Source organism: Astyanax mexicanus, chromosome 1, assembly GCF_023375975.1.
Source record: "Astyanax mexicanus isolate ESR-SI-001 chromosome 1, AstMex3_surface, whole genome shotgun sequence".
NCBI classification, from domain to species: Eukaryota; Metazoa; Chordata; class Actinopteri; order Characiformes; family Acestrorhamphidae; genus Astyanax; species Astyanax mexicanus.
The window spans coordinates 42039663-42065810 of record NC_064408.1 but is presented as its reverse complement, the minus strand read 5'-3'; the positions used below and the strand labels follow the sequence as shown (position 1 = coordinate 42065810).

The following is a 26148-nucleotide window of genomic DNA, read 5'->3' as shown; positions in this document are numbered from 1 at the left end:
TGTCCCTTGCGATTCCCTTTAAGGGTCAGGTGCACTCTGACTTTGGCAGAGTATTTTAATGGCGCAGCGCTTCTGCTCTTTTAATCAGAGGAAACTGACCTGTTCGTTCACAATGTGAAGGTTCACGAGCAGATAATTTACGAGAAGAGCAATCTCATTTTATTTTGTATTCTGCTTATTATTAATGTGAATGTTGGATTTGTGCACTGCTGCACATTCTTGTGTGTGTAATGAGGGGGAGTTTGCAACTCGAACGTACAGCGCACCTGTGTCTCAAGATAGCATTGAACGTCTGACTGTTGACTGTTTTTAGGGATCAAATCAGTCAGTGGTGCAACTGTGTTTTCTGCTGCCAAGATAGCAATACTCCAAAATATGAACCTGAACACACCTGAACACACTTTCAGACCACCACACCCATCAGTGCAGATATATTAATAAGCTTTTTTTGCTATTTTAATGGCAAAGGTGTGAAATTAGACTTTCCGCTTGGTGTAAGATATTTTCTAGGCCTGTCTTTTTCTCTGCTGTCTTATATACAATTGCTGCATTTTTTTTACATATTAATCTTACTTAGAATCAACAAAACTAGCTAAAATTCTTTACCACCAGGCTTGATCTCTTTCTTTTATTAAAATCTCCCATGGACACTAGTTGATCTGTCTCTGAACTGTACACAGGCTTTAACAAGTTTAATAAAATGAATTATATAATAAAAGGCCACTGTAACAGTGCTATTGGTGGCCTTTATTGTTAAAAAGAAAGTGTACTTGAAATGTACTTGGAGGAAATTACTTGTCTTGATAAAAGACAATGATAAAACTGATTTCTTGTGTGTTACAGTAATAACTGTGCTGTACAGAACAAAAAAAAAACACATAACCCCATGAACACACAGATACACACACTCACTATCATGCTAATTCCATAACAGTGGCATGAACAGTTCTTATTTAAACAATAACACACTCCTGATACCATTTTCTCTTAACTTAACTAATATTTAATGTTCCAATTCTTTCTTTGCTTCTTTCTTTCCAGTTGTTCTTTTTTTCTTTGATCTGTCTCTTAACATTTCTTCTCTCTTTCTCTGTCTTTTCTGTCTTTCTTTCTTACTTTGTCTCTCTATCCCTCTTTCATTTTCTCTTGTTCTGCTCCCTGTAGTCAGTGGAAATGGATGACTGTGTGCTAAAGGGGCTTCTTTCTTTGTTGGGCTGTCTAACCAATCTCTTCTTTCTAATAAAGGTTCTCTTTTTTCGCTCTTTCTCACTCACCTCAGAGCATCCTTCATCTTCCATCACCGTCTTCTCAGTGATTTCTTGCGCATCTCATCGGTGGATCCTCATCCTCCACCACCCTGTTCTGTGTTCTGTTCTGTATAAGAACTTTAATGCTTGGTGTCTATTGACAGTTACAGACCATGGGTGAAGGCTTGCACTGTCCACAGGATAAGCACACAGACCACTCTTCGGTATATAGTTCAGTATATAGACACTATATCTCTGCATATTTTGTGCAGCACCACAGGGTTCTGCTGTACACTCTAAAAAATAATTATGGTGGCCTAAAGCCAATACTTACCCTGTAAGATAAAAAAATAAGTTAATGAATTTGTTTCAACACACTTTCCTGACTAACCCAGACTAAATATATTCCATTAAACACTAAAATACAAAAGTCATTTTCTGGCAACGTAATTATCTGTATTGGAAAATGTAATTTTCCCATCCATCTGAATTCTCCCACCAACTTAGACATGCTGGATATTCCTCTGGAGAAGTAGAGGCACCAGTTTTAAGTATGTGAGGGATGAGCTGTGTGACCAAAGTATTAAATAAAGTTGATCACACTGTTAAATATTAACATTGTTTGACGTAATTAAGACAACTTCAGCAAAACTGACATTATAAGGGCAATAGAGAAGGTTGAGAAAATCTATAATATGAGCAAATCAACAAGATTAATGAATCAAATTTTGGTGATGATAGGCTACACTAAAAAAACTAAACTTAAAATTGTTCTCCTTAAGGTGATTTTTAAGTCAGCTGAACAAGAAATATTGATTTGCACCGTAAACTATAGCAAACTAGTTTCCTCAACTAACATTATTAAGTTTCTTGTTAAAAGTTGGACTAACTAAATAATTTGTGTTTGCAAAATGTACAAATTGTAGTTAGTGGAGGTCTAGTTGGGGCCAAGCCAACTACTCTGCACTACTGCACATGCTCAGTTTTACTCTTTAGAACTGATGTTGGTCAGGCTATTTGCATATTGGGTGTGTCCTCCCAATATCTCTCACTCACCATCAGTGTGTAGTTTTTCCTCACAGACTGCTTTCTTCTTTTGGGATTCACATATGTGATATACAATAGTTAATAACTGCCTGGCCTCAGTGTTGAAGGCTATAAGAGCAAGTTACTATGTTTTGTGTTGCTGAATGTATATAGACTATATGCTGTCTGGGTCCAGCTGGTCATATCTGCATTATCACAGTACTTATATGACTGACAATAAGACAGATAAATAATAGTCATGAATTCTCAGTTGCTGAATTACATTAACAAAGGATGTGGTGTTGTGCTCATTATGTGAGTTTGATTTATGTAAATATATATTTTTGTGCAGGTAATTTAAGAATATCTGTTGATGGTGACAGTTATTAAGTTCATGCTGTTAAAAAATGCTTTCTACTATAACTGAAAAACTAATTCACCATACTTAAAATATTTTTTTGGATCAATGTAATTCTACAAGAAGCTCACACAACTCAAAGTCTATTGAAACCATTGCATTTTTTTTGTTGACCCAAGGCTTAATTTTTTAGAGTGTAGAGTCTATTAAACTTATGTAAACAATTAAAGTAATGCAGTAACAAAGCTGAAGTACTGATGTGTAGGCCTGCACACATGGTTTATCTAGTTAAAGCATCAATTTTAGGAAAAGTATTAATGTTAAGTTAATAACTAAAATAAATATTGCCTTTTTCTTTGGGCAGTGTTCTTAGTGTGTGTTTATTTAACAGTGTGGAAGAGCAAGCCTTCGCCCTCGGGCATCTCCCACCTTCATCATTGTTGTTTCATGAATAGAAAAGGCTCATATTTACTCTCCAAAACAGTTCCAGCAGACAACGCTGCTTCTGAAATGTGAGAAAAGTGTGAAATAGGATATTTCCTTTCAGCCACACACTTTCTCTCAGTACACAAAGAAGCTGCTCTCTGCTGGACGAGCTGCAAAAAAACATCCCAAAATCCAGAGCTGAAACAAGTTTGCAAAACTCATTAAGAATCCACCTAAATGAGAGCCTGAATAATAATTGTCTCTGTTCTTGTTTCAGTTCCAACACTAAACAGCTTAGAGCCTCATTTTCATCGTGGCCCGCCTACAGAATACAAAAACACACTTACAAAACAAACTGTATAAAGTATCTGAGAGATAAACATGCTGTTATGTAACTGTAAGCGGATATGAAATGCATGATTATAGCAGCGGTTGTGCTTTTCTCCACTTATTTTAATTATATGTGTAGTTAAGTCTCTTTTAGGCCCGAATGCAAACAGCAGCTGTGGTTGTTTGAGTTTGTGTGGGTAGATGCACATCCTCTGAACCAGTTCACCAACATCATTCATGAACCTCACCATTGTTTTGGTGTATCATTACAAACATACAAGAAAGCAGCAGTACAAATAGTGCTAGAAACCTGCTGTAGGTGACACTACAGGCAAAAGTGTGGAAGCAGCAATAAGATTGTGAGAATAAGGTTTTGCTGGTAGTTGGTGATCAAAGCTGGATTTTGATGGTCAAAAGCTTGTCTGGTCTACCAGCATGATTATCTTGACTAATCTGGTCATCTGACTGATAATATCTGTTGATAAAGTTACTGGTAATACTGCTTTGGTAAGTCTGGTCAAGGCAGCCATACTGCTGGACCAATGATGCTGGTCGAATACCGTAGTTATCCTTATCAACTGATGTGATCTTGCTGCTCAACTTTTGTGGTCATTTTAATCAACTACCATGGGTATACCTATCATGCTGATTGACTTATTTCAGATCATACCTTTCAATCCACTTGGTTATACTGGTTAATTAGCTTGGTCAGATTGGTCATTCTAATAAACCAGCAAAACCCTCAGTCATGCTGATCAGTAACTGTTTAAAAATATTGATTATTCTGGTTCACCAACTTAGTCAGTTTGGTCATACAATGGTCAAGAGCCGAGCTGATCAACCAGGCTTTTTTTTAATCCAGTAAGCCTGGCAGACCAGATTCGGATGGCACTTTCTGCTCCTGTTCTGTGTCTTTCCTAGTCTGTCTCTGTCGTTTCAGCCTTCCTGTCTGTTTATTTCGCCTTGAGTTCCTGCACAAGCTCTGTTTTTTTTTCCCCGTGTTCTCACCTGTGTTCTCCCACATGACTGGAATCTGTAGCTCCACCCCCTCGTAACATGTTCCCTAAGTTTCTTCCATTTCTGTTTCCCTCCATGTGTATCTATAGCCCAGTGTTTCCGCATTTCTTTTGTTTTTAGGAAAAGATTGTGTGTGTGTGTGTGTGTGTGTATGTGCATGTGTGCATGCAAAAGAGAGCACATGAAAGTACTCAACACAGTGACGGTTACAACAGTTTGGAGGAAAATGAAGTGGAGGAATGTAGCGGATGGCTCCGTGGGTTGCTTGCTGGATTAGTGTATTTTCTAACCAGCCAGTGTGACAGCGTAAGCAGGAGCGAAAAGAAATTAACACAATGACCAGATCAGGGACATCCCTTGCTGAGAGTAATATGATTCTTAACCCATAACATAGTCTATTGCCATTTTAATCAGACATACCCAATTTCCCCATTAATGGGCTCCTGAAACTCGTCAATCAGAGGGAATTAAAAACTGCTCAGTGTAATAGACAGTTATTAGCTCTTATCTAGAGCGTGAAGAAGCCTTTTCCCATAGAATGTTACTGCTTCCATACTTCAGCCCTGTAGTGTACACTATACAGTATATGCCTGCATAATGCAACAATACAGAATACATGAATAGACTGGTATAACTGTAGTGTGTCTTCTAAGGTGGTTTTGAATTGGGATGTGTGCAAATCTTCTCTGGGTCGTGCTGACGCTACAGGAACTGAGGGAGAGGCAGTCGCAGCAGCAGACCGTGCTGGAGCAGCTGAGCAGAGTGAAAGCGGAGAAGGTGAAGGAGCTTCAGAGACGAAGACAAGAGCAGGAAGAGAAGAGGAGGAGAGAGGAAGAAGAAGCCAGGTGATTTTTAGTACTCACTTTAATCCTTCATCTTACTCAAAGGGTCTTTTTTTTGTTTTTGTCCAAATATTCTCTGACAAATTATAATGCACTCTGAATTGCTGCAAAACCTCAGGCAGGTACAGTATATAAATGTGGTCTGATTAGACATTGAGGTTCAGAGGCTTTTCCTTACAATTTTACAGACTTCTGCACCCAGGGAGGCAAAAAATGCAATAGATAGTTTCAATCAGATTTATAAAATTCTCACTATATTATTCTTCTTTTTTATTTCATTTTTTTTCTGGTGGATTGGACATTTGCCTAAATCTGACATGTCAACCACCTGGGATAAATTTACAGTAATCTAGCAATGCCCAAGCAATCACCTTGAACACCATAGCATCACTTTAAAAACACCCCAGCAACATAAAACACCACATTCAACATATACACTGCTTAGAACACCCTAGCAAGTACATAGTAGCATTATAGCAAGACACCATAGCAGCTGCCTAGCAACACCATAGCAACCTCTGAAATAGAGTAGCAAATCCTGAGGGACCTTAAGAGGTACCACAGCAACCATCTAACAATACCAAAGAATTAGGCAGAGCTTGTTATGTTCTGTCTGACACATTTTGTAACTAAGCGTCTGTATAATTTATAGACTGGCCGTATGTTTTTAATTTTTTTGAGATGCACATTTCTACTTTTTTATAACACTTTCATCCCCCTGTGTGTATTTGTGTGTTTATCTGTGTTTGTATGTGTATGTGTGTGTGTTCTTGTGAGCTCAGACAGGCTAAGCTGGAGCAGGAGCGCTTGCAGAAGGAGGAAGCTGAGCGACAGAGGAAACTTGCCCAGGAGAGAGAAAAAGAGGAGAAAAGAAAAGCAGAAGAAAGAGAAAGGGAGGAGAGAAAAAGAGCAGAAGAGAGAGAAAAAGAAGAAAGGAGGAAAGCAGAGGAGAGAGAGAAATATGGCACAAAAGACGAAGGCGGAATAAAGGCTGACAGCAGTGTGAATACAGATCTCCAGTCACAGCTCTCTGCGCTGTTCAGGAACACAGCCAATGGAACCGGTAAGTGAGCGCCTCTGAGGCAAACCTGCCAAGGAACTATTATACCTTGTGCTTGTTATCTTTTTTCTACATTTATTTTGCTTCATCACTGTATTGAGTGGGATTAGTGCCAGCAGAACACAGACTTAATCTCCTCTCTCTGTAATTATACAAGGCTGAGGCTTCGGTGTGTAGATGATGGTGTTCATTATGAATGAAATGCTAGAAATATGACAGTAGGGCCTTCTATTAGTCAACACTTACAACACATTGCAGCACATTTTTGCTTAACGGTTATGTGAAACAAACTGGTGGCGGGAAATATGTTCATGGTTCATGGTATATATATTATATTAACTATATTTTTAAGCTGTTAAAATTCTTATATTTTCAATTTTGCCATTGTGATTTTTTTAAATAATGTGACAATGTGGGAAATTATTGGTCCAATGGAAATGCTACAAAATTACTCCAAAATTCCAAAATGATTTTTCACACCGACTTCCATTAAAAGTTTTTTTTTTTTTTTATTCTTTTTTTTTTATGAAGCAGAAATTATGTCTGGCTATCTAAATTGCTACAGACCTACAGTATAAGCCAGCATAGGCAACCAATCTTCAGAAGCTTCAATTTTTTTTTTTTTTACTGACTTCCGATAAAAGTTATTAATATTATTATTATTATTATTATTATTATTATTATTATTATTATTATTATTATTATTATATTTATTTATTATTATTATTATTATTATTATTATTATTATTATTATTATTATTTTTATTATATTTATTTTTATTTATTATTATTATTATTATTATTATTATTATTATTATTATTATTATTATATTTATTTTTATTTATTATTATTATTATTATTATTATTATTATTATTATTATTATTATGTTGTCTTGGCACAGCCGATCTTCAAAATCTTTGGATCTAATTTGTCTTCTATTTAAAACAAATCAAATGTTTGAACATACTTTGTCACGATGAAAATATGTAATATTTAATTATACATTTGGACAAATTTGACAAAGTTTGTCCCGATGTTTTAAGTAGTGCTGTATTTAATAGCCATACAACTGCAACAGCCAGTGAATCACCTCTGATATCATAGCAACATCTAGCAAAGCTTAGCTACTCAGCACACGCACCCATTACAATGTTTTAGCAACCACCTAAGATACTATAACACAACAACCACCTGCCCACCACCTTTTAAAACTGCACCATGAGAATTACAGACAATTTTAAATGTATATTATTTATTATTAGTAGTAGTAAATTAATAACATTTACATCAATGAGATCCAGTGAGAGCATCATTAGGTATAGGGTCAGCTATAGATATAGAGGCAGCTTCCCAGACAGGAATTAAGCCTAGTCTTAGACTACACAGCATTTTGAATGTAGCTCTTCCATAAACAGGTCATTTTTGTTGTTTGTGTGTTGTGTTTGCAGGTGTGCAGCCTGTTTTAAATGCTCAGGGGAAGCTGAACACCTACAGAGCTCTGTACCCCTTTACTGCCCGTAATGCTGACGAACTCACGCTGGTGGCAGATTGTCTTATAGAGGTATGTAGATACAATTTCACTACTGTGTTCACATCACTGATCACCCATGTTATTTTTATTTTTACGTCAAAACAGACATTCAGTTTTTCTTTTATTTTCGACATCAGGGAAAAATGGAAAACATCTAATTAGGGGAAAATGACAAAGCAGCTTTAGAATCAAACTCTATTATCAGATGTTTAGTGTTTGGTGTGTTTTTTTTTTTAGACATACACTGTCTGGCCAAAAAAAAGTTGCCACACACTTTAATATTTGATTGCAGCACACATTCACTGTGGCATTGTTTCAATAAGCTTCTAAAATCTCAAGATTTATTTCAATCCAGTGTTGCATTAATATTTCACCAAGATCTTGCAGCAGCATTGATGATGGTAGAGTCTGACCACTGCACAAAGCCTTCTCCATCCAGCACATCCCAAAGATTCTCAATGGGGTTAAGATCTGGACTCTGTGGTGAACAATCCACGTGTGAAAATGATGATCTCATGCTCCCTGGATCACTCTTTCACAATTCCAGCACTATGAATCCTGACATTGTTATCTTGGTCTATATTCAGTATATTCAGGTAGTCAGCTGACCTCATTCCTTCAGCACATACTGTTGCTGAACCTAAACCTGCAGACCAACTGCAGCATCAACGCCACATCATTTACTTACTAACATCCAGGTGGAGACTTTTTTTAGGCCAGAGATCTTCTTAAAGATGAGGCAGTAAAAGGCAATAAAATAATTAACAGAAGGTCTCTGACTCTAATATTTGCTTTGGCTCTTCAGGTGGATGAGTCTACGGTCAGGGAGCCTGGGTGGCTGTATGGACACTATGAAGGAAAGAGTGGCTGGTTTCCAGAGAGCTATGCAGAGAAGAACAATAAAGATCAGGCTGATCCTACAGCAGCTCACTCACACACCACAGTGCCCCCTGCTGACTACTCCAGGTAAGCCTTGAAATGCCTTGAACATTTTTTTTTTATATCTTAGTTCATTTATCAATTAACTTTCCCTAGTGGAAATAAAGTAGATTAAAGTATACTAAACATTATTATGCTATAGTGCACTTAAGTGTACTTGTAGCCACATTATTAATCAGTATATTTAAAGAGTGCTAAAATGGAACAACCTTTTTTGTCATTATTATACTTTAATTGTATAAAAATAGTACAAAAGTCTTACTTAAATTATGCTAAGTGTACTTAACTGTACTAAACTGGAACTATTTTAAATATGCTTACAGTAAAATTATAATACATTTAATGAGTATTACAACTGTATCACTATTATACACAGAGTCTATTCGAAATTTACTAAGAATTGATGTTAAATATATGTGATCTATTTACATTATACAGTACAAATATACTTCTTGTTCCTGTTTTTTGTAAGTAGTTCACTTCGTTGGGTATAAAAATATATTTAATATACCTTACTACATTTTTTTTCATGTTACAAATTTACTTTACATTTTTTATTGGACATTTAAATGTGTTATTTAACACTGTATCATATAATTTCCTTATATTTATATTTTCCTCATTATAAATACAGAGCATTGGAATACATTTTAACTGTTATATTAATGTATTATTAAAAAAAACAAAAATAATAATTACCAATGTATTCGTTTAATTTACTTTCTAAAAAGTTGTAGAAAAATGTTCAAAAGTATGTTTGGAAATAAGTATTTTAGAAGTATATTGAATTACATTAAACTAAAAGTGTACTTCATAATAGTCTATTTATTTAAAAATACACTATATTGTTCTTTTTAAATGGTATGATCAAATTTCACTTCCAAACATTTGATGAAAGCATAATATTTATGTATTTTAATATATTTTAAGTAGGTGCATAAATCAGTTAGCATATTTACAGCATTCTTAGACATTTCTCAATATGTTTTAAGTACAATTAAGTTTATTTTTTTCACCAGGGTTGGCACAGTGGAAAGAACATCTGCCAGATTAAGGTTTAATCATAGTGCTGTAGCTGTAAGATTCTGTACTATAACTGATTTTTTGTCAGAGCTGTGTGAACATGGCTGTTCTCTGACATTCATTTTCATCATATTTTTTGCCTTTTCTTAGTTGTTTTTATTATCTTGAAATATGTATTATACCAGAAACCAATAATTGTATTTTATTGCATTTATTACATTATTTATTACATTATTTTAGGATTCCCAGGGTGGATATAGAGGGTCCAACACCCACACACACTCCTGCAGCCACATACACACAGCATGTACAGGTGAGTGTCTCTCAGCATCTCTACTAAACTGTCAGTTCTTATATACTGTATATTTTATGTGTGTTTGTGTGTGTGTGTGTGTGTAGGCTGTAGCTCTTTGCGATTGGACAGCTAACACAGAGAGTCACCTGGGGTTCTCTAAAGATGACATCATCACAGTTCTTGAACAGCAGGAGAACTGGTGGTATGGAGAACTCAGAGATAACCGAGGCTGGTTCCCCAAAACCCACGTCTCCATGATGACCACCAACAACACACACACTGAGTAAAGACCTCTCTCTTTCTTTCACTCACACTGTTCCACAGGAATAATGATAAATAATCACAGATCAATATTAATTTAGCAATGTGTGGAGTTTTACACCGTAATCATTTCTTTATACACTATTAATTATTATAATATAGCCTACTCCAGGGGTCACTAATAGGCGGACGGTGGTCCGGGTCTGGACCCAGACGTTGTCCAAGCCAAACGGTTGTCCAAGCCAAACGGATAAACTACAGAGAAGGATTTAATTCTGACAGTGTTCATTTAAAGCGGCGGAACTTTTCTTGTTCACACTGCAGCGACGCGGCATCGCTCCCAATCGCTTTCTCTGCCTTTCTCTCGATGCTTTGGGGCGTGTCGCCTGAAAGAACAAGCAGTTTATCTGCCACCAGCAAGAATATGTAGAGTTGTAGTTCAGTGCTGTGTATGAACCAGATCCTGTTCTTTTTTTATCGCCCGGTGAACCCTGCTAAAACATTTTAGGCATTTTATATACATCTGGTATAAGAACATCAGGTAGTTTTGGCACTTAAACTCTTCCCAGAGGTACTAAATGGAGCGTAATCTTTTCTGCTGCTTCACAACCCAGTGCTAGACAGTTTTTTCATTTTTTTTTGTATAAATATTATATAGCTGTGTGCACAATTGAACATTTCAAAATTATCTACACCATTCATATACATATATATATATTCATCATTCATTTCATATGTGCATTATTGATGTTGCTGGTTACTTGTAAATAGATGCTAAGTTCTTTGAGGGTCATGGGTCCTACATACATTCATTAAGATGAATATGTAAGTGTTTTTATTTTGTTCTTTGTGTTTTTAGACCTTTATATTCCACGGTGGATGAACTAGACCTCTCAGACTCAGGTCAACTTGAAGGTAAGCAGTATAATTTTTTACAAAAGAGCAAAATGTTTATCCACATTTGAAGTTATTTATTAACTGTAAAAATTAGAGAGCACCTAAAAAGTATGGTTTCTTTGATTTTACCAAATTAAAAAAAACTCTGGAATATAATCAAGAGGAACATGGATGATCACAAGCCATCATCATTTTTGCACAAGGAGCGGAGTAAAGTTATCCAAAAGCAGTGTGTAAGACTGGTGGAGGAGAACATGTCAAGATGCATGAAAACTGTTATTAAACCAGGGTTATTCCACCAAATATTGATTTCTGAATATAAACTTGTTTTCTTTGCATTATTTGAGGTCTGAAAGCTCTGCATCTTTTTTTGTTATTTCAGTCATTTCTCATTTCTGCAAATAAATGCTCTAAATGATTTTTTGGGTGAAATGTCTGTAGTTTATAGAATAAAACAACAATGTTCATTTTACTCAAACATAAACCTATAAATAGCAAAATCAGAGAAACGGATTCAGAAACTGAAGTGGTCTCTTAAGTATTTACAACTGATATTTCTACAATAAAAGCAAAATCATAGCCAATTAAAACTAAATTAACTGAAATAATTAAAATCAAACATGTACATTAAATAAATGAAGTTGAAAATAAAATAGTATGAAATGTGTAATGTTTTATAAGTACATGATATATTTCAACATACAGTGAGTGGTATTTATTGATATCAACCAATATTTAATAAATTCATGACTTATGGTTTTATGGTTTATATTTCTGTCCAATCAGAGTATGTGGCTCTTTACACGTATGAGAGTCCGGAGTCAGGTGACCTGACGTTCCGGGCTGAGGACGTTGTCCTGGTAACAGAGAAGGAAGGGGAGTGGTGGAGAGGCAGCATCGGTGACAAGTCAGGACTCTTCCCTTCCAACTACGTTAAACCCAAAGACTCTGACGTATGTTTAAACCGCTGTTCTGTTCAGTGTGTTTATATTTCCTGTGATTAGATTTCTGAACTTCACCTCCATAAGAAATGTGTTATTGTATTAATCTTTAAGTAAATACTCTACTATATTTTTTTATTAAACTACTATAGATTTTCAGTATATACCATTTAATATTGAGCCATTTACGTTATTGAGTCATTTACGTTAATTATTCAGGAACTGAATATTATTCAAAAAATATTATCAACTATTTAGTATCCACTATAACGTATTCAGTATATGTTATATTTTTAATTTTTTACTATAAATTACTTAACAACCATTTTGAATTATTGTTTAGGTACTCTGAATTATTCAGTATCCAATATGAATTATTCAGTATCTACTTTATTTTATTTTTTAGGTACTAATAATTATTTAGTGTTTGCTATTAATTCTTCAGTTACTTCTTTGAATTATTCAATATCTATTATATATATTTTTTTTTTCATTTTTCACTATAAATGACTTAACAACTACCTTGGACTATTGCTCAGGTATCAATAATTCTTCATTGACTTCTTTAAATTATTTAGTAAACATTATGAATTATTCATCAGTAACTGCGTTATTGTGTAACATCTGAAAAAGATTCATTATGCACTTCGAATTATTCATTTAAAACTGTTATTTATTTATTAACTGCTGTAAACTATTTATTAACTAAGGTAATCATAATTTGTTATTTTACTGTTTTAGACTGCCAAATCCAGTAAAAAGCCAGGTGAGTTCATAAAGATTTTCCAGAAGTAACAATTCATACTAAAGGAAGAAGCAAACTTTCTCAGCCGTCCTCTTTTCTTTCAGAGATTGCCCAGGTAATAGCAGCCTGCATCGCCACAACACCAGAGCAATTGAGCCTGACGACTGGTCAGCTGATTCTCATTCTGCATAAAAACTCCTGCGGCTGGTGGCTGGGAGAACTACAGGTCAGAGTTCATGATTACATCACTCTGGTTGAGAGGGGGTGCAGAAAAATAGTCATGTCACCTGTAGCCTCTTCCGTGAGGGGGTGCTTTTCGTAGTTTGGGTGCTGAATTCGGCACAACACCGGTGACAGGGGCGCCGTGTGGCACGGCTATGTTATGATCACTGCTCAATAATATCATTTATTACAAATAATTCCCCATTCGTCAGTCTTTGGCATTTTCGTTTAGTTTGATGAAAAAGTTGATGAAAAGTGTAATAAATTTCGTTTTTAGTTTTCGTTTTCACGTATTCATTTTTATTTCGTTTTAATTTTGTTGTCATCATGAAAAATAGGTTGTCAGCAATGGCTTTGTTAGCCTTATAGACACTTAGTTCAAAATAGGTTTATATGAACAATAAAGGAGCTGTACTGTGTATCAGCATTGCTGTCAGGATGTTATTAATTGCAGGAGCAGCATGTGAATTTACAGAAATGTGCATGGCTGTTTGGATTGGTGTTTTGAGTGGATATCATGTGAACCTGTGTGTTTGAATATATGTAAATGTGTGTTTCTCAAAGGCCCGTGGAAAGAAGCGTCAAAAGGGATGGTTCAACTCTTCAAACACCAAACTGCTGGAGCCCAACAGTGGCAAAACTACCCCTGCTCCCCAGCCATGTATGTAACGCACACACACACACACACACACACACACACTCAAACACCTACAGAGCATGTACACATACACCACCCAATCATGACATCAAAATCATCCCCTTTATATGGTGAAAGCCCTACTCCTGCCTTGCAGCATGACTTGGGCAGTTTCACCATATCGAAGCACCAGAGTCCGCTCTATATCATAAAATCCAACCCGAATGGCACCAGCATTGACCGTTGTTCTGTCGAGTTGTGCTACCTTCTCAAACCGTGTAACCCTAGTGTAAATTTAAGGTCTCTGTAAAACGCAGAATCACCCTTATCATTTTATTGATTTGAATACTCCTAACTACTTTTTACTGACTTACTGAACCATAAAATTGGTTTGGTAACCTCATTGAGCTTTGAACTTCATAGCCAGGTGTATCCAATCATGAGAAAAGGTATTTAAGGTGGCCAATTGCAAGTTGTTCTCCTATTTGAATCTCCTCTGAAGAGTGGCATAATGGGCTCATCAAAACAACTCTCAAATGATCTAAAAACAAAGATTGTTCAACATAGTTGTTCAGGGGAAGGATACAAAAAGTTGTCTCAGTTGTCCACTGTGAGGAACATAGTAAGGAAATGGAAGACCACAGGGACAGTTCTTGTTAAGCCCAGAAGTGGCAGGCCAAGAAAAATAAGAAAAAACGTTTTCATATGACTGTATTTCTGAGGATTTTCTTTTACTAGCTACTGCAGAAGAGTGAAAGGCAGAACGGGAGCATGTACGATCTTATGAGATCAGCTTGATTGCTTGATTCACTCAAAGATGAGCAGCTTCATCAAAATCGGTAACAGTGCAGAGCATCTACTGTTTTGGCAGTGATATTGTTTGGAATTTGTTTGGAAGTGGAAGTAGTAGAAAAAATATTACGCTAGTAGATACAGATACAGCATTTTAGTACTTTAGTACAGTAGTGAAGTAGTTTGTTACTATACATTTCTATCTGTAACATTCAGACAGACGTGGATGTGCACTAACAGCTGCAACATAATCATTCTTAGCCTAGATATCAAATGTGAGGCTCAGACTATAGACTACATCTCCAAAACCGCACACTACCATGCTAAATAGTGTAAAACAATAGTGCACCACCGTTAGTAACACATTCAGCATTATGGCTAATATGGTACTGATGATATTTCTTGTTGCTTGCGTGTTGAAATTTAACATTACTTGTTCCCTGCTAGTGTGTACAGTCTTAAAAATAAAGTTACTTTAAAATGTTCTTTAAGCAAAGCCATAGAAGGACCACATTTGTTTCCTTAAAAAACTGTTAGTAATAAAGAACTGTTAGTAATAAAGGCCTACATAAGCTCCACTTCAGTTAAAAGGTAATTGCAGTGATTTAAGGTTTAAATACAAGTCCAATACTCTAATACATATACGCACTCTCTTTCCCTTAGTTTTACACACATACTGAATTAACACAGTTTTACTTGAATGTATAATGAGCCCTTCTCTCTCTCTCTCTCTCTCTCTCTCTCTCCCTTTTCAGTGTGTCAGGTCATCGCCATGTACGACTACAAAGCAGCCAGCGAGGATGAGATGAGCTTCTTAAAGGGTCAGCTGATTAATGTCTTCAACAAGGATGACTCTGATTGGTGGAAAGGAGAGCTCAACGGGGTCACTGGCCTTTTCCCAACCAATTACATCAAAATGACCACAGAGTCCGACCCCAGTCAACAATGTGAGTCTTGTTACTTTCATTTTTTTTATTATTGTATTCATTATAAAACTGTCTGTGCCTGTTAAGTACATATACATAGACTGATTTACACTTTTATACTTTCATACAAAACATATACGAGCGACCAGTATCCGAGAGGAGGCTCATGGGCATGTTTTGCCCCTGCACACATGTGTGAATATGAAGATGCAGTGGTTGCCAAATATAACAGCTGATGCATAATTTCACTGAAACGTGTAGAGAAATTGTGTGTGAAGAACATTTTTATACGTACCTGAATGTATAATTTCTATTGTCAATACAAAGATGTACTAGACACTAGACATTGTGAAACTAGTGGAGTGATAGAATTCCATCCAATATGTTTAAGATGAGTTGGATTGTCCAAATTGTTTAGAAATCAGTACAAAAAATCAGTGCCTACATTCTGACCACACTGATACAGTCACATGTTCCTCTATATTCTACACAACTATATTCTATCATCTAGAGCAGGGGTGGGCAACTGAGTTTTCCAAGGGGCCGAATGAGAAATTGGAATGTTTTAGAGGGCCAGACTAGTGTACTTAGCTCGGTTCTGCCCAATACATATATACTTTAGGCCTATACAACATTTAAAAAGCAACTCTTTAAAAAAAAAAACAGAGTAAATGGAACATTATAATGATACAATAAAATGTGGTGGATTATATCATGATTTAATAAACATGTGATGGTTCCGTTTAGGAAACTTTAAAGTGTAAAACCTTTCTAGAAATGTAGAGACAGTTACTGCAGTAAATTAGGACAAATTCCTTATAAGATAATTATATAATTGCATAATAATTGGTGTTTGTTAGTTATGGAACTAAAGTAGTAATGTCTTGCATTAGTCTGCTGCCCTGGTCTAGACAAGTTTGATAGTGAATAACAGTCTCTTAATTAGCAATATCTTTCTTATTAAGATTATTATTTGTACATTAATTCAGCTGGATTATGCTTTAACACTAGATACTAATATTGACGTTGTGCTTCAAACAGAGCATTTTATAATTTTTTTTTATGATGTACTTTTGGAATATTCTTGTTTATATAATGCTACAAAAAATTCAACCATAAGATCCTTTTCCACATTAAAATAATAGAAAAAATGTTTCTAAGGTGTTTGTCTGCATTTGAGAAAGCATTTTTATAATGAATCTCATGCAGTTGATTATTTCTGTGTGTTTACTGACTGGCTCTGCAGCATGTGTTAACAACAGATGGATGCTGTGCTGATTAAGCAGCACTGGGTTAAAGCTTCAAGAAGAAAGTCTACAGTGAGTCATCACGAGTTAAGAGTGAGGACATCACAGATTAATTAGTCTGGGAAGCAGTCATTTAAGGATCTATAACCATTAGGAAAAAAAAGCCAAAAAGTGAGGTAACTAACATCCAGTCAAACAGTTTTTCGCAGGTTTTCATTTTAAGTTTTCAACTTAAGGAGCCTAAATGTTTGTTTGTCTTAAAAAAAAAGCTGTTACAAAGGAACAATATAAAACTTTTTTGAACACTTTTTATTTGTAACATTCCTGCAAACCATACAAATAAATGTGTTTCGATCACTTCATCAAAATTTCATTTTACAATATGAATATTTTAGTCGTTTTAATTGGTTTACCAAACAAGGAAAGTTCCTTTTGCCATCTTTGGCCAAATAATTTTGGTTATTAAAGGTTCAGTGCATTCCTAAAAACAGCCTTAATATACTACTGTAAAAAATGTTGTTTTTTTTACTTGTAACGATGAACAAACCTCTTTTTTTAGTTTAGTAAAAAGTCTAAAACAGGCAAAGAACAACTTAAGCATGCAAACGGTTAATGCAATTATACATAGAAACATTGCCTTTAATAAAGAACCTTTGTAGAAACAATTTTGTACTGTACTTGTACCCTTGTACTATATTTTTATATGTTTATATAGAGAAATAGTAAACAATCATAAATTGTTGTGCATTTTCTCCCTTTTTTTGACTATTAAGGACTTCTAATGGTCTGTTAGATAGACGTTTATTCCCCTAATAATAGGTGAAGCATGATATTTTTGGTTAATACTGTTTTGCCCTACCCATTAGTGCATGGTGACATCATCACGAAGCAGAAAATCAGAACAAAGCTTATTTATTTGCATCAGTTTTACATGCAAAATAACAAAAAGCTTGTTCTTTTGTAAAGGGTACAGAGATAAATGTTGAGAATTGGTTATGTAAAAATAGGTTATGAATATTTATACACATAACCTCACACAGAAATGGACCTTAAATTTCATCTCAGTTTTAAATTAAAACAAATTTTTAGTGCTACAGATATTTATGCAAATTTCCACTCTTTTAAACACTGAGGCCTATTTCCTTCCCTTTCTCTCAGTACTGACGTATGCTATCCATCCCTCTCTTCATTGTCTCTCATGGTTACACTCATCTACTCCCTTTGCCCCTCCCTTTCCTGCCCTTCGCCTCATCTGTGCTTTATTTCAGGAACTGTAGCCATGGCCCCTCTTCTTCTCTCTCCTTCCTCCAGCTCCAAACAGACAACACCTCAGCTCCAGGATGCAGAAGATGAGACCCCACCCCCTCATTAACTCTTTCTGGAACCGCCCCTCCCTCTTTTCTGCAGTTTCCTTATGGATTATTTTTTATTTGACTTTTCCCCTTTGTTTCTCATTTCCAAATGGATTTAACAGGGACATTAATGAGGTAGCAGTGAGGTAGAAACAGGGTTATTTACTGTAAAAAAAATAGTTCTACACTAATGAAAGAAGCTGAATGAATATTTTTAGGAGAGAAACACCCTTTACATTTTCAAAGTAGTTTTGCTAAGTGTGTAAAAGCAAAAGAGAGGTACTGTGTGTGTTTGTGTGTGTGTGTGTGTGTGTGTTGAGTCCACCTACAGTACTGTGCAAAATGCTGGGCCCTAATTTCTTTCATTTGTTTAATTTCTAGATGTTACTAGATGATTGATTTTCTGTGCTTTCCAAGTTAATGCTTTGTGTTTGCTAACAGGTTGCTGTTGTGTCCCAGGTGGAATCTATGAGGTTTCTAGGTGGTTGCTCTAACAGAGCCTGAGTTCCCAATGCCCAGGGGTGCTTACCTGGGGGCCGCAATCCCATAGGGGGTCCTGACGTAATCTATAGACAAGAGTGATGCCAATTAAGGACTTTTTGCCCGTAAATTAAGCAGAGAATTAGATCCATATATTATCCAGTGTTGTTATTTCACTGAATCAGACAGATAAACCACTCTGCTCGACTCTCTGACTCTTGATTCAGGTTCCTGCATACATTCTCAGGTGTGCACCTCCATGTTTGCTTAAGAATGTTACCTTTTTAAAAGGAATTAAAAAAAGATAATGGTCTGATTTCATAAACTTCTATCCATTACATTAACCCCTTAATAGGCCAGGTTTTGTTTCACCTACACCTGTAGGCCGTATACGACAAGCCATTTTAATAGGTTAAATAAGTAAACTTATTATTCTCTTACTTTTGGAAAGCAGAACTGCTAATCATTTGTTTTTGTGAAGGGGGGTTGAGTTGCAAGTGAAGGCGCAAAATATTTCTAACCCTAAAAAGGGGTCGCACAGCAAAAAGGGTTAAGAACCCGTGCACAAGAGGCTTATAAGCGCCATCAAAGTAGTCAACAATATATATTTTTTAATTTAATTACATTAAATTTAAATTTAAAATTATTTAATTTAACAAAGTTACAAAAAAGCATGTTCATTAAAAAGGGTAAAGACATAAGTGTTGAGAAATAGTTATGTAAAGATAAATTATGAGTATTTTTATACACAACCTCAGTACACAGAAGTTGACTTTAAATGCAATTCAATTTCAATTAGCTTTCTCTATTGGATTAAAATGATAGAATGAGCTGAATCAGCTCTTTAAAATACCATTAAAATGCCCAGAAGATGCTTAAATGTGAAATGTTGTGATATTTAGTGAGAAAACATGTAATCTGTTGTGTCTATCACTTTTGTTCTTTTGTTGACTAAGCTAAATGTGAACTGGGTGGGTGAGCAGCCCTTAACCCTCCCCTTTTGCGTTTTGTCCCCAGCAATGTTTGTGACTTACTGTACTGTTGAGTACATATAATATAAAACACTAAGACTTTAAGGCTTGGATTAGTATAGGGTTTACTTTGTCCCACAAAATTAAACAATATATGAAGCACAAAAAGAGCTGAAGCATATAAACAATATACCTTAAAAAAAATACGCCAACAACTTCAACACAACTTCCTTTACAAAATATTTAAAATATTTTTAATAGTTCTATAAACACTATAAATGGACAAAAATACTCAATGTTTAAGTATTCAAAGAGATATTTCACTTTTATATGCTATATGTTTATTTTTATATCTTTATTCCTGAAGCCATTAGAGGCATTACAGTATTTAAATCAGCCACAATTCCCTTCTTTCTCCTTCTTCTTAAAATAATAATTTAAGCTACAGTATGAATATAGTTAAAAGGGCTGTAGTTTTTGCTCTATTTGCTTGGATAAAAACACTCATACAGTATAAATTTCTCTCCAGGCAGCGTTTGACTCTCTTCTTTGATGTACTGTTCTGCACAGCGCTCCACAGCGTCTCTAGTGGTATGGCGGTATGAGAGAAATGCATACTGTTTCTAGTTCCCCGCTGTCCAGCACTAGTACTATTCCTGAACTCATTAATGTAACTGTAAATGTGTACAAAGTATATTCTTATGTTTCGCAACCGACTCCAGACCTCAGCTTCATTGAATTAGTTTGAGATGAGCTGAACAGTGAGAAGGGAGGAGTATGGAAGGCTGTAAAAACTTCATACAAAAACACTGAAAGTGTCTCATACTAAACATTAAACTGATAATTTGATAAAAGAGGTTGCTGCTAATGCTTTGCTGTCATTTTCTGTTTAATAGTAGTTTCTATTTTTTTTACTGATGCTGAAAAATGATGCACTTACTACCTAATGAAAAGGGCTTTCCTACATTTACACAGTACTGTAAGTGTGTACAGGATTATTGGTGTGTGTGTGTGTGTGTGTGTGCATGTAGACAGATATGCTTTTGTCTGTGTGCTCAGGTGAGTCTACATGTAGATGTGTGCGTGTTTAAGTGTGTAAGGTTTGTGTGTGTGTGTACATGTTCTTACACTATACCAGCATACACTCCATCCTTCAGCCTTTCCCAGTGTTTCTCAGTCCTGATCCTGGTAGCCCACCGCTCTGCACATTTTAGTGCCTTTGCTGCTCCCAACACACCTGATTCAAGTACTCAGCTCATTAACAAGCTCTTTCCGGGGTGCAGTGTGTGGGTGTGTTAAAGAAGGGAAACCTCTAAAATGTGCAGGACAGGACCAGAGCTGAGAAACACGGGGTTTGTTAGTGGGCTTCTTCCTGTTGAAATGTAGCAGAACACACACACTCACACTAACACACCTGATGCACTTGAGCAGTCGCTATGCAACCAGCTAACAGCCACACCAGTGTTCTAACAGTTCACGTGTTCTAACAGACGTTCCACTCCGGCTTTGCAGTGTTTTTCTAATGGAGATTTTGCTGTGGAACACTGAGTGCTTGAAGAGGAATAAAGAAATAAAGTTTTTAACACTGAGACTCTTGTGCCACTGTGCTTTTCCTCTAAACTAAACTCAGACAGACACGCTGTGCTCAGTGTTGTTTGCAAATAAAATGTGGCCGCATGTGTGTGTCCATGTTTTTTGACTGGTCACTTTATTAGGAACACCTACAATTATACTTTCATTCACTGGCCACTTTATGGGAAACTCTTAACTTATGCTTCCACTAATTTGCCATTTTATTGGAAACACTAACATTGGGTCTCTTCTCACTGGCCACTTTATTAGAAACACCTACCTTTTACTTTCATTCGCTGGCCAGTTTATTAGAAACACCTACAATTTTACTTTTATTCAGTGGCCACTTTATGGGAAACTCTTAACTTATGCTTCCACTAAATAGCCATTTTATTGGAAACACTAACATTGGGTCTCTTCTCACTGGCCACTTTATCAGAAACTCCTACCTTTTACTTTCATTCGCTGGCCAGTTTATTAGAAACACCTACCTTTTACTTTCATTCACTGGCCACTTTATGGGAAACACTTAACTTATGCTTCCACTAAATTGCCATTTTATTGGAAACACTAACATTGGGTCTCCACTCACTGGCCACTTTATTAGGAACACCTACATTTTATTTTCAATTACTGGCCACTTTATTGGAAACACCTAGCTTCTGCTTCCACTAAATTGCCATTTTAATTGAAACACCAACATTGTGTCTCCACCCATTGACCACTTTATTAGAAGCACCCGTCTTGTACCCACACTTACTGGCCACCTACCGTATAGAGTAGATGTGCTACTGTATTTTGACTGTTCTCTGATTCTCGTATTCTTGCACTGTTGGATTTGTGTTGAGTAAATAAAAAAATAAGTAACTGTGAATGGATCGATATATTGGCTGTCCGATAATATTGGCCACTACTGATGACACTCTTACTGGGTGGATAATGCCAAACAAACATTTGGCATGCTAAATATCTGATCCAGTCTGCGACTCTGAGTCAAGAGTAGTAACTTCCTACAGCCAATGAAATCACATAGATAGATGGCCACCACAGGTCAAAAAGGCATCTTTTGCATGGCCACAGCTGTTTATGGATGGAGCGTTTGACCACTTTCTGACTCCCAGGCAGCTCCTTTTCCAGTAATATAAAATTGGGTTAAAAGTACATTCTAATAGACAGTATATATTTTTTTAATGAACTGAAACATCACAAAACATTATAATAGTCAGGCTCATGCACCAACAAAGTAGGTACAGTTGTGGTCAAAAGTTTACATACACTTGTAAAAAAACATAATGTTATGGCTGTCTTGAGTTTTCAATAAGTTCTACAACTCTTATTTTTCTGTGATAGAGTGATCGGAACACATACATGTTTGTCACAAAAAACAGTCATAAAATTTGGTTCTTTCATAAATTTATTATGGGTCTGCTGAAAATGTCACCAAATCTGCTGGGTCAAAAATATACATACAGCAACATTAGTATTTGGTTACATGTCCCTTGGCCATTTTCACGGCAACTAGGCGCTTTTGGTAGCCATCCACAAGCTCCTGGCAAGCTTCAGGTCGAATGTTTGACCACTCTTCTTGACAGAATTGGTGCAGTTCAGCTAAATGTGATGGTTTTCTTGCATGAACCCGTTTCTTTAGCACTGTCCACATGTTCTCAATGGGGTTTAAGTCAGGACTTTGGGAAGGCCATTCTAAAACCTTAATTCTAGCCTGGTTTAGCCATTCCTTTACCACTTTTGATGTATGTTTTGGGTCATTGTCTTGTTGGAACACCCAACTGCGCCCAAGACCCAACCTTCGGGCTGATGGTTTTAAGTTTTCCTGCAGAATTTGGAGGTAATCCTCCTTCTTCATTATCCCATTTACTTTCTGCAAAGAACCAGTTCCACTGGCAGCAAAACATCCCCAGAGCATAATACTACCACCACCATGCTTGACAGTAGGCATGGTGTTCCTGGGATTAAAGGCCTCACCTTTTCTCCTCCAAACATATTGCTGGGTGTTGTGGCCAAACAGCTCAATTTTTGTTTCGTCTGACCAGAGAACTTTCCTCCAGAAGGTTTTATCTTTGTCCATGTGATCAGCAGCAAACTTCAGCCGAGTCTTAAGGTGCCTTTTCTGGAGCAAGGGCTTCTTTCTTGCACGGCAGCCTCTCAGTCCATGGCGATGTAAAACACGCTTGACTGTGGAGACTGACACCTGTGTTCCATCAGCTTCCAAATCCTTGCAGACCTGCTTCTTGGTGATTCTTGGTTGACTCTTGACCATCCTGACCAATCTCCTCTCGGCAGCATGTGATAGCTTGCGTTTTCTTCCTGATCGTGGCAGTGACACAACTGTTCCATGCACTTTATACTTGCGTATAATTGTCTGCACAGTTGCTCTTGGGACCTGTAGCTGCTTTGAAATGGCTCCAAGTGACTTCCCTGACTTGTTCAAGTCAATAATTCGCTTTTTCAGATCCACACTGAGTTCCTTTGACTTTCCCATTGTAGCTTTTGTAGCTGAGTCTAATCACTGGGTCAAATGAGCCCTATTTAAATGGGCTCATGAGAAGTCAACAGCTGTAGTCAGTCAGAATCACTTACAAGAAGTGAAGAGGCCATGACATGAAGCTAATTTGATTGACACAACTCGCTACATCACCAAAATTGACAAATTTTGTTGCTGTATGTATATTTTTGACCCAGCAGATTTGGTGACATTTTCAGCAGACCCATAATAAATTTATGAAAGAACCAAATTTTATGACTGTTTTTTGTGACAAACATGTATGTGTTCCGATCACTCTATCACAGAAAAATAAGAGTTGTAGAACTTATTCAAAACTCAAGACAGCCATAACATTGTTTTTTTACAAGTGTATGTAAACTTTTGACCACAACTGTACAATCACATTCAAAGTTATGGCATCCCTGGTAATATAAAAGTTAAAGCATATTTATATGTTTTTTCGTATTTCTAAAAGGTTATATTATTAAAAAGAAAATTAACAACACATCTTCTGATCAGAGATACTGTATTTCTTAGTTTCTTAGTTTCCTGGAAGTGTACACACATCCACAGCAACACCATGTGCCTGTGTCTAGTACTCAAATATGCAGTGTGTGCATGCAGACATGCGTCCAGGCTCATCTGTATGTGTGTGCCTGCACGTGTTTGTTGGTGTGTGTGTTTGTATTTAGGGTGTGCGGACCTCCTGAGCTTGGATTCTATGAGTTCAGAGGAGAGGAAGAGGCAGGGCTACATCCACGAACTCATTCACACTGAACACACCTATCTACAGGACCTGGAGCTGGTGCTGGAGGTAAAACAAACACACACATAAACACACATTTTAAGTGTTTATATCTTTTATTATTGATGATAATGGCTTACAGCCAATGAAAACCCAAAAATCAGTGTCTCAGAAAATACTTTCGGCAGTGTGGGCAGTGTGCCAAGTCCTGCTGGAAAATGAAATCTGCATCTCCATAAAAGTTGTCAGCAGAGAGAAGCATGAAGTGCTGTAAGATTTTCCGGGACTTGATATAACACAGTGGACCAACACCAGCAGATGACATGGCTTTTAATGTATTATGGCCCTTTCCTTCATAACAATTATACAAAATTATAGAAAGGTGGATTCCTCATTCCAACCTTAATTGATGTTAAAGTAACATTCTGGCACCTGACGCTGCTGCATTTAAGCTGGAGCATGATCATTGGAACAAGAAACATGATGTATGTGGTTGTTGAAGGGTTGTCCCATCTCTTTGGGGAATGATTTTAACCCAGCATTTAAAATCAAAAGTGAAACAATGAGAAATGATATTTGGTCTATGACTAAGTGTTGTTATACTACAAAATAGTAAAAACTGAGAAATTCTATGTTGTGAAACAATTATCTATTCATATAATTGACTGATTTTGCTATGTGCGTTTCTGTGCGTGTGTGTGTGTTTATGTGCAGGTCTTCTACAAGCCAATGACTGAGTCAGGTCGGTTAACTGAGGCAGAGATGGGCGTGATCTTTGTCAACTGGAGGGAGCTGATTATGTGCAACACCAAACTGCTCAAGTAAGTCGCATTACATAATTACTGACTATAAGGTGCACTATTGATGAACGAGTCAGTTTCCATACATAAATTGCACTGGATTATGAGGAGCACTGGATTATAGGGGTGGGAATCGTTTACTATCTCACGATTCGATTCGATTCCGATTTTGGGGGCCACGATTCGATTCAAAATCGATTTTTGATTCAAAACGATTTGAATTATAAAAATTTCTGCTTCTGGCTTATGAATCTTATTGAAAAAAAACCCTCCATAATATACACTGGTCCTGGAGCAGGTAATGTGTTACAAAAACAATAAAATGTGCAGGAATGTGGGTCCTCAGTGACAGAGGAATCACTGGGATATCACAATGACGTTAATGAACAATAAATAAATAATAAATAACACTGCTTTATTACCAGGCTACTAGCGGTGGTGTGTAGGTGACGCTGCTGGGCTGATGTGATGATAGCAGTGGAGCGCTAAAGTTCAGGAGCAGCTGCTGATTAACTAGTTAATTTAAGGTGGTTGTATTTCTTCAGAAAGGGGGCAGGAGGTGGAGAAATTAATTCATATTGTCCATTCCTTAATTCCTCTGTGATGAGGAGCTGAAATTAGCTCTGATTAGCTTATTGTATTTTTCCGTTCCGCCTTAAATGCTGCAGCCCGCTGCCACCTGTAGCGTTATTTAAGGTGGAACTGGAAAGTTAGCTAGTTAGCTAGCTAACAGTTACTGAAACTAACTACTAGCGATCTTTTTTATGCTTGTTATGAAGCATTCTGCCGTAAAACATTGAAACTACACGTTAATCTAATGTAATATAGTGCTTGTTCTGCCATCTTACCGGTGATTCTCAAACACCTACGCTCTGTGTGTGTCTGGAAGATCTCCGTTTGAAAGGACAAGCGCTATCCCCAGGGTTGCCAGGTCCAACAAAAATACCCAGCCCAAAATCAG

The 26148-nt window shown here is 36.5% G+C and overlaps 1 protein-coding gene across 4 annotated transcripts in view; it reads left to right on the top strand.

Moving 5' to 3' along the window:
• Positions 1-26148, top strand: part of itsn2a (intersectin 2a) — an 84335-nt gene that overhangs the window by 48666 nt on the left and 9521 nt on the right. Inside the window, exons 17-32 of one of the 4 annotated variants that reach the window (XM_022683286.2) lie at positions 1165-1245; positions 5113-5249; positions 6029-6309; positions 7757-7869; positions 8645-8805; positions 9798-9833; positions 10042-10114; positions 10201-10379; positions 11217-11272; positions 12041-12207; positions 12937-12961; positions 13045-13166; positions 13727-13823; positions 15347-15538; positions 24335-24456; positions 25102-25208. In XM_022683286.2, coding sequence (XP_022539007.2) covers positions 1165-1245; positions 5113-5249; positions 6029-6309; positions 7757-7869; positions 8645-8805; positions 9798-9833; positions 10042-10114; positions 10201-10379; positions 11217-11272; positions 12041-12207; positions 12937-12961; positions 13045-13166; positions 13727-13823; positions 15347-15538; positions 24335-24456; positions 25102-25208 — 1949 coding nt within the window. The remainder of the gene's footprint in view (positions 1-1164; positions 1246-5112; positions 5250-6028; positions 6310-7756; positions 7870-8644; positions 8806-9797; positions 9834-10041; positions 10115-10200; positions 10380-11216; positions 11273-12040; positions 12208-12936; positions 12962-13044; positions 13167-13726; positions 13824-15346; positions 15539-24334; positions 24457-25101; positions 25209-26148) is intronic. The other 3 variants (XM_007260478.4, XM_022683287.2, XM_007260479.4) reach the window with 3 other exon arrangements.